Source organism: Columba livia, chromosome 2 (assembly GCF_036013475.1).
Source record: "Columba livia isolate bColLiv1 breed racing homer chromosome 2, bColLiv1.pat.W.v2, whole genome shotgun sequence".
Classification (NCBI taxonomy): Eukaryota; Metazoa; Chordata; class Aves; order Columbiformes; family Columbidae; genus Columba; species Columba livia.
This window is the reverse complement of record NC_088603.1, coordinates 405,739-421,666: the sequence shown is the minus strand read 5'-3', so window position 1 is coordinate 421,666 and position 15,928 is coordinate 405,739. Positions and strand designations below refer to the sequence as shown.

The following is a 15,928-nucleotide window of genomic DNA, read 5'->3' as shown; positions in this document are numbered from 1 at the left end:
CCGGGAGCAGGAAAATGCCCCCCAGGGCCTGTGTCACCTTCCCTGGGTGACCCGTGTTGTCCCTGCCCTGCCCCAGCACCGGGACTGCTCCCCCAGGGCCGGCACAGTGCCGGGGCCGGGGAGACACCGGGGCTGGTGCTGGAGCCGCCGGTGTCCCGGGCGCTCGGAGCGCCACCGGGCTGGAGTCCCAGCGGGTCCGTCCTGCCTGGCAGCCGCGTCACAGGTGGGGGTTGTTGGCGAGCAGTAAGAGATGATGAGGGTCCATCCTGGTGTCTGAAGGGTCAGCGCCTGGTCCCAGTGTGGACCTGGGGCTGAGCATCGCCCACATCGTGGGCATGACTGATGGCACTGTCCTGGGCTCGTGTCCCTAAGTGTGTCTCATTCTTCTTTGGATCTTTTTTAGCCGTATTTGAACAGTTCCAGCAGCTTTTTTCACAGCAGGGCAACCCGAGCTTTTTGCCTTTGCGCAGTGAACGCGGCGAAGGCGCAGGAACGGCGGTGCAGAGCCGGGCTGCGCGCGCGGCAGAGCTGCCGTCCCCGTGGAGCCCGCCCGGCCTGGGGACCGCAGGGACAACCAGCACCCGCTGGGCTCCCCGTGGGCTCACGTGGGGACGTGACGGGACCCCAGACCCTGCGGCCCGGACACCCCGCAGCCGCGCTGGCTGGGACGGGCGCAGCCGCGCTCTGGGCCGGGGGGACGCGGGGCAGCCGGGGCTGTGCCGGGCCCGCAGGGGCACCCGCCGTGCACAGGGCACGAGCGGCTCAGGTAGCATCCTGGGAAAGTTGGTGAGGTCTGGGGATAAATTGCCATCAGTTTATCTCATTTAGGAGGTAATCAGAGCCAGGGACGTGCGGAGCAATTGAATCTTAGTTGTTCTGAAGTATCATAAATCAAACGAGCTGTTGCTTTTTTACATGGTCGCATGTTAAAGAGAGCGGGTGTCAGGCTGCTAGGGAGCATCAGCAAACTATGGCAAGCGTGGGATTGGGCTGCCGGGGATGTCACCAAACCCGAGTGCGGCTCAGCTTGTCAGGGAGCACCCGCCGGCTGGCAGACCTGGTGTCACTGTCAGGGGACGTCGCAGCAGCCCCGGGAAGGGCTCATCACCGCGGTGGGGCTGCAGCGTCAGCCTGCGGGGGCCACGGGGACAGCGTGCTGGAGAGCACAGCCCAGCAGAGCGCGGCGGGCAGGAGTGCCCGTCCTGCCGAGCGCAAGTCCGGCGCAGCCCTGCTCCCCGCCAGGGCTCTGGCTCCCGGTTCGGGGTCCCCGGAGCCGCCAGGCACGGCTGACGGCAGCAGCACCTTCGCGACGCTCCCTGCGCCAGCATCCCCATGGCTGCCAGAGCTCCGGGGATAATGAACTTCTCATGTGCTTAAAGAGTGATGCAGGGTGCATGGCGAGAAGCTGACAGCCCCTTAATGTGCTTCTCAGTGGCGGCCAAACGACGCGGTTTTGTCTTTGTTTTTTAGTTTTAAAACCCACGGGAAATTGATGGCCAGTAAAGAGTTGTGTTGGGGCGATGTGCGTGATTAATGCCAACTGTCAGGGGCTGTCGGAGGCCGATCTCGGTGAGCCGGGAGTGCGGCGCTGAGCCGCGCTTACCAGATTGCCAGGGATTCCAGCTGCTATTGCTCAGCGCCCGCCTGCCCCACGCAGCGTGTGTCACCGGGCACTCCCTCCGCCAGCCTCTTCATTCAGTGCTAACGAGTCCCTCCTGCTCGTTACCGGCCCCAGGAGCTCCCTGCTCCGTCCTGGCCGGGCAGAGCAGCCTGTGCCCCAGCATCCCCACCGCGGCTGGGCCCCCGTCCCCGCGGTTCCCCCCGTGCTGTGGTTCCTGGGGTCCCTGCACAGTTCCGGGCCGCCCCTCCGAGAGCCCCTCGTGCCCACCCGTGTCTTGCAGCCCGTGCGCTCCCTCCCAGCCCGCAGCAGGACCCCAGCCCAGTCCCACTTGCCCCACACGGCCCTTCTGCCGCTTCCCAGCCCCACTGCACACACGGCACCCTGTGTGGCATCTGCCCCTGCCCAAGAAATGACACTCTGGTCCCTCACGGTGACCCCTCTGTACATCGCAGCCCCCGGTGCGTCCCGCAGCAGCGCCTTCCCTTCCTGACGCGCCGGCTGAGCTCCTTTGCCGTCCTGCCCCCCATGTGCATGGTCACACGCGTGATGTCGTGCCCCACACCGTGCTCCGCACTGCCCACCTGCCCACTCAGCTGGTGTCACCAGCAGGGCCCTGCCCGCCCCGGCCCTGGCCCCGCGTGTCCCTGTGGGCAGCGCAGGCCCCACGGGTGGAGGGGACACGCAGCTCAGCTTGGGGCGCTCTGGGGACAGGGGACACGGGGACAGAAGGCACTGTGGGGTCTCCAGAGCAGTGTTCTTGCTGCAGCTCTCCTGGCGCCCCGTGTCGCTGCAGAGGGGGCCTGTCCCCGTTGCACTAATACAGGTTAGGAATATTGGGTTTAATGATCTGCAAAATGAGGAGGCAGCGAGCTGACATTTACGAATGGTGCTGCATCCTTCCCTTCCCAGACGCCTGCTAATTTGTTGATATCCCAAACACCTCGTAATGATGTGGTACAGTGGCAGCTTGCAAACAAGCGTCCCGAGGCTGGGGGCTGCTGGCTGCCCTGCTCCTGGACCCCCGCTCGGGCTCGGCGGGGGAGCGGAGCTGTGGGCCAGGGCACCCCCGCTCCAGAGGCAGGACCAGCCCTCGGTTCCCTGCCATGCACCCTGATGCCGGGGGTGTCCCCTGGACCCTCCCCGCGTGAGCCCCCCTCAGTGGGGCGTCCAGGGGCACCTCTGCCGCGGGGAGCGGGGACGGGAGCCCAGAGAGCAGTGCGATGGGGCAGACTGGTGTGCTGGGACTGGGCTCCGGGGTGGAAGAGGAGATGGGGCATGGCTGGTGGGAGCTCTGCAGGAGCCCCGCTCCCCGCCCTGGGCCTGCCGGGCGCGGGGCAGCGTCTGCGCTGTCCTGCCTGCGGGGCCGGGCTGCAGCCCTGTGCCGGGGACAGCTGGGAGGGCGCTCCCTGCCCACCCGTGCTGAGCTCCCTCCTGTCCACCCACTGTCCTGTGACGCGTGGGCTGGTGTGGGGCAGCTCTGTCCAGTGCCTGGTGTGTGGAGAGGATCACAGCCCTGTGTGAGTGCCGGGAGAACCACCACCCTGCCGCGCGGGGTGAGGAGCATCGCGCCACGTCCCCACAGCGGCCAGAGGAGCGTTGCTCCATCTGTGTCCTCCCCCAGAGCCGCCTTGTGTCCTGGTGCTGAGGGACAGTGGAGCAGCACGCCCCGGACTGCAGCTTGTGCTGGGGGTGCTGCCCAGCCCGTGTGGGGCACAGGGTGAGTAGTGTGGCCGTCCTGTCCCTCTGCAGCTCCCCGGGGACACCGCAGCCTGCGCTGTCACCCACAGCCGGGAGAAGCAGCGTGTCGGTGGGATGGACGTGGGACGTGCCAGGCCCTTGGCTCCGGGTCGAGATCCTCGCGGTGGGGTCTCTGTGGGCTGTGATGTGGTGTCTGAGCCCTTCACGGAGCAGGACAGGTTCCTGTGCCCAGCCTGTGCTGGACCTGAGGTGCTTTTAGCCACCCAGGCATCCCAGTTCTGCTCCAAGCTGTGCTCCCTCCCGCTGGAGCAGGGAGAAGGTCCTGGCAGGAGCCGCAGGGGCAGCACTCCTGGGTCACCGCTGCTGCCCGTCCTCCCTGTGCTGCTTCTCCACCCCAGCATCCCCTCTCGCCTCTGCAGGGGACAGTGACACCCTCGCCGCTCTGCTGGGCGTCTGGCTGCGGCCACCTCTGGGCAGCGGAGCGCTGTCCCCCCTGGGCTCCTTGGTCAGGCCTCCCCTTCCCCTCCTCCCTTCGCCCTGGGCCGGTTCCTGCCAGGACACGCAGGATCTATGTCCCCGTTTCTTCCCAGTCCCGTGGTGCTCATCTGCTGGTCCTGAGGACCCGCGTCCTCCAGGGCTGTCTCCGGGGCTGCTGGCGGCCCCTCCAGCGCAGCAGGGGGACGGTGGTGGCTCGGCGGGGCCGTCACCTCGCCGCGGTGGCGCGGGAGCCCTCGCGCGCACTCCGGCAGTGCCTCGGCTGCCGGCCGGTCTGGGTGCTGCCCGGCCGGCCGTGCTGCGCCGCCCTCGCTAATTCTGCTCTCGTTTGGAGCTCTCACGGCGGGGCGGTGTTGGAGCTGGGTCACGGGGTTAACGCCCATTAGCAGAGCCGGCTCGCACCGAACTCTGCTCAGCTGCTCTTCACGGAGCTCAGTCTTTAAAACATCATCAAAATATCATCAAGAGAGAGCGAGACAAGCATGTTCGTTTCCACTGCCCACTAATTCTAATGGAGCTGGCGTAATGGACTCCCACCAGCATGCCTGCCGGTGGCTGCGGAGCCGGGGAGATGGGCCCGGGACAGCCCCTGTGCCCCGAGGAGCTGGAACGGGCTCCAGTCCTGCCGGAGCGGCCTCCGCTGGCCCGTGGCCCTGCCCGGCCAGAGCTGCCGAGCGCCGGGGCTGTTCTGGGCCCCGGGATGGACCTGTGCCCGGCGCCGGGCAGGGACGGGCGCTCTGCCAGCTCCGCCGGCACAGGCCCCCCAGCCCTTCCGCCCGGGTCGGCTGCTCTGTGCCGCCTGCTCGTCTGGCCACAAATGCCTGTGCCACGCCAGACACTCTGCGTGTCCCCACGAAATCTGAGAAAGCCCCATACTTGCCCTGAAGCTGTGGCTCGAGTCTGCTGCAGCTCGCGCGGACCCACCAGGGAGCGCAGGCCGTTGTCCCAGGCTCTCCCAGGCGCGGGGTCTGCACACTGTTTGAGGCTGCTCTGGGTCCTCGCGTCTGCCCCAGCTCTGACGCGCCCTGTGTGCGCAGCCAGGGGTGCGATCCCACAGCTGCCCGTCCCCTGCACGGCCGCCCTGCCTGGCTGCAAGGAAGGAGAGGTGCTGGCTTTGCTGCTGAAAAGAGCCTTAGTGTGGCAGAAAAGCTGCCGGCCTTTGTTAGCTCTCCCCGGGTGCTGCTGAGAGCAGCAGGCCCTTTGTTCCAAGGGAAGCTGGAATCCGTGAGGCACAAAGGAGGAAGGGGACAGTGGTCTCGCGGCCAGCACTGGGGCTCTGCCCTGGCCGGGGCTCTGCCAGGCTGGACCGGGCAGCGTGGGCTCCGGGGTGTCTCGCGATGTGGCGGGGGAAGGTCTGTCTGAGTGTGGCTGGGGCCCCAGGGATCTCACTGCTTGCCCGTGGTCAGGACCAGCGGGACGGAGCCGTCCGTCCCTCCCCTGCGTCCCGAGCAGAGGATGGGGACAGCAGTGTCCCCACGCACGCAGCGGCGGCGGCAGGGCCGCGCTGGAGCAGGGCGAGCCCGCTGGGAGCCTGGGGCAGCTGGTGCGGGGCCTGGCTCTGCTGGAGGCCAGGCTCTGGGCACGGGTCCCCACGTGTGTGCTGGGCGGGCACCGAGTTGGCGAGAGGAGGGAACGGGGCGGTGGAGCCGTGCGGGCCCGTGGAGGGTCCCTCCCCGCGTCCTGGGGCGGCACCGACCTGCTGGTTGCTGTGTCCGTGGTGGCTCAGTAGCTTCACGTGCATCAGCCAGTGCAGGACTTGGGCTCTGCAACGTGCTGACAGCAGCCACAGGCGGCTCAGACCAAGAATGGGACAGATTTAAGGAGAATGAGGCCCGTTCTGATAAATCGGGGTGTCCTGGGAGTGACTTTGTTGATCGCTGCTCCAACAGCGTGGCCTGATCCCCAGCCTGAGACCTGCAGATGCTCCCTCAGGCACCCGAGCAGGCACTGCCCCCGGGAAGAAAGGCAAGAAATGTCACCCTGTCCTTCCCGGCAGTTGCTGCTTGTCCCTGGGCAGCAGTCCGTCCTGGTCCCCACGCTGTGTCGCTTCCCGCAGGGCAGCAGGAGCTGTCTCCCAGAGCAGCTGGAGCCCTCGGGTCCCCGGCTGCAGGTCCCGGTCCCAGGTGGGGCGGTGGGGCAGCTGCTGGCCCTGGGGCAGCTGTGACCAAGCGGGGCTGGGGGACCGGCCAAGTCGGACTGGGGAACCAACTGAGCGGGGCTGGGGACCGGCCGAGTGGGGCTGGGGACCGGCTGAACGGGGCTGGGGGACCGGCCGAGTGGGGCTGGGGACCGGCTGAACGGGGCTGGGGGACCGGCTGAACGGGGCTGGGGACCGGCCGAGTGGGGCTGGGGACCGGCTGAACGGGGCTGGGGGACCGGCCGAGTGGGGCTGGGGGACCGGCTGAGTGGAACTGGGGGACTGGCTGAGTGGAACTGGGGGACTGGCTGAGCGGGGCTGGGGGACCGGCCGGGCGCCGGGCGGGGGTTCCTGCACGGCCTGGGCGCTCCCTGCCCGTGCCCCGGGCACGCCGGCGTCACCGGGGATGTCACTGCCGAGGAGGCAGTGGCTGTCAGCCTGTCTGTTACCCGCTTATTTCTCCTCCCAGTATTCAGAAGTTACCAGCTCTGTGTCTTCCGAGACTCTGGTTCTGAGCTGGCATTTGGTGTCTCTGGAGCCTCCATGACAGTTTCCGTAGGGAGGAGGCCGGTTCTCTGCGGGAGCAGGGACTGTGGTGTCCCTTCTGTGCTGGGCGCTGCAGGAACGGGCCAGGTGCTGGGCAGGCGTGATGTCCCGCTCAGGCAAGTGTGTCACAGAGCGGGGAAGAGCCCGGCAGCGGCTGCCTGCCAGCACCGCGGCCTCGTCCTGCCGCCGCCCCGGCGTTTCTCGCTCCCGGCAGGAGAAAGGCCGTTGCAGATGTCCTTCCCCAGAGGAAGACTCCCTAGCTGATTCTAGGGTGAAATGAGTGAAACAGCCTCCCCTTCCTGTGTGGGAAAGGCAGGTCATTTGGCATTCAGCTGAGACCCCTTGGTGCCGGGGTCGTTCCATCTTCCCAGGGCTCTGCTGGTGTGCACACCCAGCCTTGCGTTCTGCCCCAGCCCGGTTCACCAGCGCGGATGGCCTCCAGGCCCTGGCTGCTGCCAGAGTCTGTGCGGGACACACCGTGGAGGGCTCTCAGCAAAGAGCAGGCGTCCTGCCAGCCCCACGTCACGCACGCTTTTAAGGCCCATGAAGTGCGAGGCTCTGAGCCTCGTGCGGAGCGTGAGACTCCAGCACGGCACAGCTGCAGGAGCGGCGCTTTGCCCGCAGGTTGTTCTGCACCAAGTGGGTGTGAGTGATGTGAGAGAGCCGGGTACCGTGGCCAGTGCTGGCCAATGCGGGTGCCGGTGCTTGTGAAGTCAGCGAGGGTCTGGAAGAGCACTTGGGAAGGGGAAGGGCCGTGGTGTGCAGTGTCACCCCACACCAGGGCTGCCTTCCCTTAGAGACTCCCCGTGCCTGCACACGTTATGTGTGTGGACACAACCCCGCTCAGCCGGTGCCAGGGGCTGCCAAGGGTGGCCATGCCCTTGGTGGGACCTGCTGGTGGCCCCTGCACCCGTTCCGTGCCCCGCTGGGTGCCGCGGCCTGCGGCGGCTCCCCACTCGCTGCCCTCCCGCTGCTTTCCCACACCGAGACTCTCGGGCTCAGCCTGCGGGGTTTGGGCAGAGGAGGGGACAGGGCACAGAGCACCCCCCGCTCTGCCGTGTCCGCCCGCAGACACAGACCCTGCCAGGCTGGGCCAGCGCGGCTCTGCCGGGCCCGGCCGGGCCCGCGGCCTCCCGGTGCCTCTGGAGCTGCGCCGCTGACTCCCTGCTTTTAATAGAGAGCTGGGAAGGCACATTATGGAGATGAGGGTGTTATTTGCATAACGCTAATTAGGTAATTACAAATCATTTTGCTATGAGCTGAAGCGTGTGCTGTGACATAACGTTTATTAGTCATTCCATTCAGGCCCCGCTTAGTTAAGTCATTTACTGCACTAACTACTGAAGTTGGCAATAAAAGGTAAATGCTGGTACTTGGGTGCAGAGCCGAGGCAGGGCAGACGTGCGGCCCATGCGCCCGCCCGGCACAGCCCATGGCAGTACAGCACAGCCTGGCACAGCCCGGCACAGCCTGGCACAGCCCATGGCAATACAGCACAGCCTAGCACAGCCTGGCACAGCCCATGGCAATACAGCACAGCCCATGGCAGTACAGCACAGCCCGGCACAGCCCGGCACAGCCTGGCACAGCCCATGGCAGTACAGCACAGCCTGGCACAGCCTGGCACAGCCTGGCACAGCCCATGGCAGTACAGCACAGCCTGGCACACCCATGGCAGTACAGCACAGCCCAGCACAGCCTGGCACAGCCCATGGCAGTACAGCACAGCCCATGGCAGTACAGCACAGCCTGGCACAGCCCATGGCAATACAGCACAGCCTGGCACAGCCTAGCACAGCCTGGCACACCCATGGCAGTACAGCACAGCCTAGCACAGCCTGGCACAGCCCATGGCAATACAGCACAGCCCATGGCAGTACAGCACAGCCCGGCACAGCCTGGCACAGCCCATGGCAATACAGCACAGCCTGGCACAGCCTAGCACAGCCTGGCACACCCATGGCAGTACAGCACAGCCTGGCACAGCCTGGCACACCCATGGCAGTACAGCACAGCCCAGCACAGCCTGGCACAGCCCATGGCAGTACAGCACAGCCTGGCACAGCCCGGCACAGCCCATGGCAGTACAGCACAGCCCATGGCAGCCCAGCACAGCCCATGGCAGTACAGCACAGCCCATGGCAGTACAGCACAGCCTGGCACAGCCTGGCACAGCCTGGCACAGCCCATGGCAGTACAGCACAGCCCATGGCAGTACAGCACAGCCTGGCACAGCCCAGCACAGCCCATGGCAGTACAGCACAGCCTGGCACAGCCCGGCACAGCCCATGGCAGTACAGCACAGCCCATGGCAGTACAGCACAGCCCGGCACAGCCTGGCACAGCCCATGGCAGTACAGCACAGCCCATGGCAGTACAGCACAGCCTGGCACAGCCCATGGCAGTACAGCACAGCCCATGGCAGTACAGCACAGCCCATGGCAGTACAGCACAGCCTGGCACAGCCCGGCACAGCCCATGGCAGTACAGCACAGCCCATGGCAGTACAGCACAGCCTGGCACAGCCTGGCACAGCCCATGGCAGTACAGCACAGCCCATGGCAGTACAGCACAGCCTGGCACAGCCCATGGCAGTACAGCACAGCCCATGGCAGTACAGCACAGCCTGGCACAGCCTGGCACAGCCCGGCACAGCCCATGGCAGTACAGCACAGCCCATGGCAGCCTGGCACAGCCTGGCACAGCCCATGGCAGCACGGCATAGCGCGGCACAGCCTGGCCCCACAGCCCAACTGCGAGTGTCACAGCAACAGAGCGGCAGCCAGAGCGGAACACCACGTTCTAAGCCTCGCTTTTCAGCAGGCTCTTGGTTGTTTGGGCCGTCCCTGCTGCTGGCTTTGCCGCCTGGCACACGGTGCCAGGACTGACACCCGCCAGCAGCCTGCACTGCTGGGGATGCCGACGCTGCCGTTCACACCCAGCCTCCGAGCGCCTGGCGGCCGCAGCAACCCTCGGACCTCACCGGAAAGACCTTCCCTCAAGACAGAAGGTCAGGAACTTGTCCCCAGCTGTTTGGCAGCCACAGATGTGCTTTAACACGGAGGCTGTATCTGGTGGGGCTGCTTTGGGGCACAGGTGCTGGTGCTGGAGCACCCGGCCCTGCCCTCCCGGGCGCTCTGCTCCACTCAGCCGGTTCAAGGACCCCTGTGGCCACCAGCTGCCCGAGTCTGGGAGCCAGAGATGGCCCAACCAGCAGGGCACTGAGAGGTGCCAGAGCCGAGAATGGCGTCAGTGCTGCCTCTCCACGGCTGCTGCCCAGGTCCTCCTGACTCGGTGTTTCTCTATGAGGAAGCCGCGGCTGTGCCGTCCTGTGTGTCCGCGGAGCTCCCCGGGCTGCCGGGCGGACCCTGCTCCTCGCGGCCGCGGCCCCTTCCCCCCGCTCAGACTGCGAGGAGCTGCCGTTGAGCCCTCACACGGCCCTTCCGTGCGTCTCCCGGTTCAGTGTGCGGGGCTCTGTCCCGCTCTGTGGGCGTTTGGGGCGTGATGGGGCTGCTTGGGGGCGCCGGCTCTGCCGAGGAGCTGGTTTCCCTGCTCAGGGTCAGCAGCTTTCCCAGGGTGGGCCGTTCGGGCTGGGATCCCCTCCGCTCAGCCACGCCATGGCACACCTCTCTTTTCCAGAGCCAGACGAACCGTTTGAGTTCATTATCGTGTCCCTGACGGGTCAGACATGGCTCTTTGAGGCCTCAACGTCAGAGGAGCGAGAACTTTGGGTCCAGGCTATCGAGAGCCAGATCCTGGCCAGCCTGCAGGGCTGTGAGAGCAGCAAAAATAAGGTAAGAGGCTTTGACTGAGTTCTGCTTTGTTCCCTCCTCTCTGGCATCTGCTTTGCTGTGTCCATCCCTGTCCTGGGCTTCCCTCTGTCTGGGTTGGATCCCGTCCTGATCCCTCTGCTCCCAGCAGGTTTAATCCCATCCCGGGGACTGTGCTGCTTACCCCGGGTTTCCCGTCACTTCTTGGAGCGCCCCGGCCCCTCCCCGGCCCGGCTCCGGCCCCCAGAGCTCTCTGCATCCCCCAGAGCTGCGTCCTGCCCTGTCCGCTCCCTCCTTGGGCAGCTCTGCCCCTTCGCTCCCCCTGACCCTCCCAGCACCCTCCGGCTGCGGATCCTCCCCGTGCCCTGTTCTCTGACCCCCGTGCCAGACACCCCTCCTGCAGCAGGGGCTGCGGGGTGCCCGATGGAGTGGGGTGCTGGGGGGGCCCTGACGGGCTTTTGAGGACACGTGGTGGGCCGGTTGGCCGTGAGTAAACAGGGTTCCCGTGCATTTTTGTTCAGGCTCGACTGGGCAGCCAGAGCGACGCGCAGGCCATGCAGGCCGTCCGCACCGCGCGGGGGAACAGCTTCTGCGTGGACTGCGATGCACCCAGTAAGAAACGCTGCGCTGGGGACCCCTCCCCAGCCACTGCTTCTCCTACCCCAAAGAGCCTCCTCTGTGGGGCTGTCCCATCCCCTCCTACACTGGACCTGTTCTTCAGGGCCGGGACTGACCCGCCGGCCACTCTGGTCCACGGCCCCACACGGACCAGCTCCCTGTGCTGCTGGCCACCGGCTTGGGGACATCTGTGGGGCAGGTGTCTGCGGATGTGGCCTCCTGGATCACAGGAGACGGGCTGGTGGGTCCGTCCTGGTGTTAACTCTCCCCCTTTGATCTTGCTGCCCGCAGATCCAGACTGGGCGAGTCTGAACCTGGGTTCCCTCATGTGCATTGAGTGCTCCGGGATCCATCGCAACCTGGGCACCCACCTGTCCCGCGTGCGCTCCCTGGACCTGGACGACTGGCCGAGCGAGCTGCTCATGGTCATGACGGCCATCGGCAACGCCCTGGCCAACGCTGTCTGGGAAGGAGCCGTGGAAGGCTACCCCAAGCCCACCCCAGAGAGCAGTCGGTAAGGAGGACGGGGAACTGCAGAGATGCTTCTCAGACAACCACACTGTGGGGCTTGAGGGCACCACAGGAGGCTGGGAGCGGTGTCCGGTCAAACGGAGGTGGGCAGGAGCCCTGGATGTGCTGCGGTGCGCGGTCCTGCCCGCCGTGGGGCTCCAGAGGTCTCTCCCACCGCCCCATGGGCCAGCGAGCCTTCCTGGTGGCCACAGCCACGCGGCCACTGCTGGAGCCAGGGCTGGCTGCACAGCAGAAGGGGTTAACAGAGATGGCGTGGCAGCGTCCCGCGGGTCTCAAGGGTGCGTCCCTTTCAGGCCCTTGTCTGTCCCTATCGGAGTGACTCTCCTGTCACTCATCCCAACAAGAGCCCATTCTGCAGCTTATCAACGGATAAGAGCAGGTCAGGGGGCGGCGGCAGTGAGCATGCTCCGCGCGGGGCATTGATGGCCGCCCGCCAGATGCAGATGGATAGAATGGCAGCAGATAGCGGCAGCACGGCACGCATCGATCCGCCCGGCCCCGCAGCCCCAGGCGGGACGGACGCTGCCGCAGCCTTTGTTTGCGCCAGGCGAGACGGCAGCAGTGATAACGTGCCTCCCCTGGCACCGCTGTCGCCTGCAGCAGCGAACCTTTTCTTGCCGCTGGCCATGGCCCGCACACGAGCACGGAACAGAGCTGGTCCCTGTGCCGCCAGGTAACGGGCACGCGGGACAGTGTGTAGGGGCACTAGCACGGAGGTGCTGGCGTCCCTTTGCGCAGTGACAGGTGTGGGACACTGCTGCTCTACGTGCATGGACGTGAGCACATAGTGTGCACAGTGGGCTCCAAGGAGGTGCCGTGAGACAATTTGTGTCGGGCGTGTGTCTGGAGCAGGTGACAGAGCCCTGGTGACAGAGCCCTGGTGACAGAGCCCTGGTGACAGAGCTCTGGTGACAGCCACGTGCACAAGGGGCACATGGGGCGGGTGTCTGCGGCCGGGGCTGTGCCGGTGTGTGGCAACCACTCCCTGCTAACACAGCGGGCGGTCAGGGTGGCCGTGCTGTCCCTCTGTACATGAAGCCCAGGCGGGTTGTCCCACCTGTGACAGTGACAGTGTCCCATCTGCAGGGAGGAGAAGGAGCGCTGGATCCGGGCCAAGTACGAGCAGAAGCTGTTCCTGGCGCCGCTGCCGCAGTCGGACATCCCGCTGGGGCAGCAGCTGCTGCGGGCCGTGGTGGAGGATGACCTGCGCCTCGTGGTGACACTCCTGGCCCACGGCACCAAGGAGGAGGTGAATGAGACCTACGGGGATGGAGATGGGCGCACAGCTCTGCATCTGTCCTGCGCCATGGCCAACGTCGTCTTCACACAGCTGCTCATCTGGGTAAGATGGGACGCCACAGCCTCCACCGCGGCACTTCTGGTCCTGTCCCGGCGCTTCCCCACTGCAGCACCCCCACCCCAGGTCCTGGGACATCCTCCTCCCACGGGTTTCCCCACATGCCCACTGGTCCTGCCCTGCCTACCCTCCCACCTCTCTCTCCCTGCCCGCCCCAGCGCCACGGAGCTGCTCTGCCTCTGCCGCAGCTCTTGCCACGCCAGCCCTGTGCCCGTGGCCCCGCGGCGCCCGGCGCTGCTCACCGGCTGCTCTCTCTCCTGCGCAGTACGGGGTGGACGTGAAGAGCCGCGACGCTCGGGGCCTGACCCCGCTGGCCTACGCCCGGCGAGCCGGCAGCCAGGAGTGCATCGACATCCTGCTGCAGCACGGCTGCCCCAGCGACAGCGCCGGCACCACGCTGACCCCCAGCCTGCCGCGCCGCAACACCAACGCCAACAACAACGCCTGCGCCGCGGTGCCGGCCGAGCCGGGCTCCAGCCCCAGCGCCGTCTAGCTCCTCCCGGCCCTGCGCTCAGCACAGCCCCGGCCAGCCCGGACAGGGGACCGGGGCTGCGGGAGCGGGTCTTAAGGCAGCACGGCCAGGCCACCCGCTGCGCTCGCCCCCCCGGACCCCTGCTCTGGCTGGGGAAGGCCTGGGACCATGAGCTCCCCGCACCGGTCCCCGCGGGCTCTCCCCACCGGCTGTGGGAGCCGTGCTTGCGGAGCGGTTCCCGCAGTCCCGGGGACAGGGGCTCCAGTCCCCATGGCCGGTACGGGGGAGGAGAGGCGGTTCCTCTGTGCCCCCAGCACACGTGTAGATAACGGAGGGGCTGAGGCAGCCCGGGCGTGCGGCCCTCCCTGCACAGCTGGTACTGGGGAGGGCGGTGGCTGCACCTGCCCCCCAGCCAGGGCAGGTTGGGCCCTTCCCTCCCGGCCTCCCCCGGCTCAGCCCCGCTGCAGGGAGGTGCATTTCCCCCCCGTGCTCCCCTCTGCTTCTGGCCAGTGCAGGGAGGGACCCGCTGTGGCTACGGCTCCCCAGCACTGATGCACAGGGAGCTTTTGTCCCACGCAGCCCCTGGACAAAGGTCCCTCCAGCCTCCCTGGTGACCTAGAGGGGAAGAGGATGGTCACCCGGGGACCCCCAGCTGTGTCTGTGTGTCTGTAGAGTCACTGTCCTTCCAGGTTCAAGCCCCAAAGCCATACACAGTGTCTCCACCAGAGCATCCCCGCTGGCTCCGGCTGCTGCCCAGGCGGGGCTGGTCTCCGGCTGAGCAAGAGGAGAGGAGAGGAGAGGGGAGGGGAGCTGAGCGGCTCCCCTGGGTTTTGGGCCAAGCCTGCAGCTGAGCGCTGGAACCCCGAGGCTTTGGGCGCTGCTGTGGAATGTCTCTGTCACTCGTGTATAAAATGTACATTGGAAATATTTATATGGACACTCTGTATATACTGGTTCTTTGCCATGAGTTGCCCTGTGTGTGTTACCTGCAGCCAAGGAGATAAAGGCCAATAAAGCAACCCACCTTCTGCCAGGCGCTTTTTCTGTGTGCTGCCGTTGGCCCCAGCGCAGCCCCGTGCGCCTCCCGCCGCGCAGCAGGCTGGGCTGCGCTTCCTCCCGGACGCACAGCCGCTCGCCCCTTCTCCTCCAGTCAGGAGCTGGTGGCGGCCGTCCTGTGCTGAACGGGGACACGGCAGAGCGCCGGCACGGGCAGGGCGGGGTGTCATCCCGGCACCCAGCGCAGGGACGTGGCCTCGGAGGGCGGCACGGCGCGGACGCGGGCACGGCACAGGGTGCGCTGGGCAGGGACACGCGGGTCAGAAGTGCTGGTGCCAGCTGGTTCCTGTGCACGACACTGCGGGTTTGGCGCTGGAGGAGGGGGCAGAAGGAATGGTTGGCTGTCCCCGCAGGCAAGGAGCCGGGGTGGTTTGCCGTGGCCAAAAGATGGCTGCAAAGGCTGGGTGCCATGGAGTCCCGCGGCGCAGCTCCCCAGGCGCTGGAGGGAGCCGTGGGTCTCTGCGCTGCCCGTCTGGACCCCACACGCTTCTCCCGGCTTTCGGCCCCAGTGCTGCTGGTTCCTCTGGCTGAACGCAAGGCCACACCACAAGTGACAGTCTGGGGCTCCAGTGTCCCCTCGTGCTGGGGGGGTCCAGGCTCTGCCCTGCGCTGCAGCTGGGCATGGCTCTGGGTGTCGGACCCTGGGTGGTGCCAGGGGAAGGGACATGATGAGACACCCCGCTGTCCCCCGGCACCCCACCTGCCACAGGAGCCCCCGGCAGCCCCGGTACCCCGCCATGGCAGAGCGGAGGCTGCCGCTCTGGGGCTGCAGACGGCGGCCCCAGCCCCTCCTCTCATCCCTGTGCCGGCTGCGTGTGCTGGTGCCACAGCCCCCGTCCCAGCCCTGTGCCCGTGTCTGCCCCTCGTTCCCCATCCCCTCTCCCTCGCGGTGACATCGGTGCCCCTGCACCAGCCCAGTGCCGGGTTTGGGTAATTTCCTGGCGACTGCATTAGTGGGAATGGAAGCCGAGGGACGGCAGCTCCTCTGGGGCCCATTAATCATCCCCCTCAGACAAGCTGCCTTGATTACAAGTGGCAAGAAATTCATTAGGGCTGCGGCTCTGACAACTTTTATCTGCGCGGCTGGATCTGACTCATTAGGCAGCCAAATTAAAGCCATGATGGGCCCTGATGAAATTCACTGCTTGTTTATCTTGTGCGATCTGATACATCTGCCCATACATCATCTCCCACGCGGGATCCCGCCCGGCCCAGCCCCGGCACCTCCCTTCCCATCCCAGCCCTGCCCCGACCCTCGGGCTGTCCCTGGAACCCACGCCAGAGCCACCCTGGGCCGGGGTCCCCACTCAAACCCCTCGCCCGCCCCCGCTTCACCTTCGGGGCCGGGAGCAGCCGCTGTGCCCGTGGGAGCCGTGCGGGAGCAACCCCTGAGCAGCCCTTGGGGCACCCACGGCCACGGCCGGGCCCTGCCGCTGGTGGCACCGCTGCCAGCACACAGCGCCGTGGGGACGGAGCCCACGGGGACAGAGCCCGTCTGCTGCTGCTGCCCGCGTCGTGCAGAGGGGGCAGGGGCTCCGGGGGCTGCCCCTCGGTTTGTGTCCGGGGAGAGCAGCGCCAGCAGCTTCCCGGGAGCGCTGCCGTGGTCCCCAAGAGCCAAAACAAAAGC

At 66.7% G+C, this 15,928-nt stretch overlaps 1 protein-coding gene across 4 annotated transcripts in view; it reads left to right on the top strand.

The window, feature by feature from the left end:
- The window catches only part of AGAP3 (ArfGAP with GTPase domain, ankyrin repeat and PH domain 3), a 144,977-nt gene extending 130,699 nt beyond the window's left edge, over positions 1 to 14,278 (top strand). For all 4 annotated transcript variants that reach the window (XM_065054915.1, XM_065054916.1, XM_065054912.1 and 1 more), the window contains exons 14-18: positions 10,137 to 10,291; positions 10,789 to 10,879; positions 11,177 to 11,399; positions 12,503 to 12,758; positions 13,039 to 14,278. In XM_065054915.1, coding sequence (XP_064910987.1) covers positions 10,137 to 10,291; positions 10,789 to 10,879; positions 11,177 to 11,399; positions 12,503 to 12,758; positions 13,039 to 13,266 — 953 coding nt within the window. In that variant the 3' untranslated portion in view covers positions 13,267 to 14,278. The remainder of the gene's footprint in view (positions 1 to 10,136; positions 10,292 to 10,788; positions 10,880 to 11,176; positions 11,400 to 12,502; positions 12,759 to 13,038) is intronic.
- Positions 14,279 to 15,928: the final 1,650 nt, after the last annotated feature.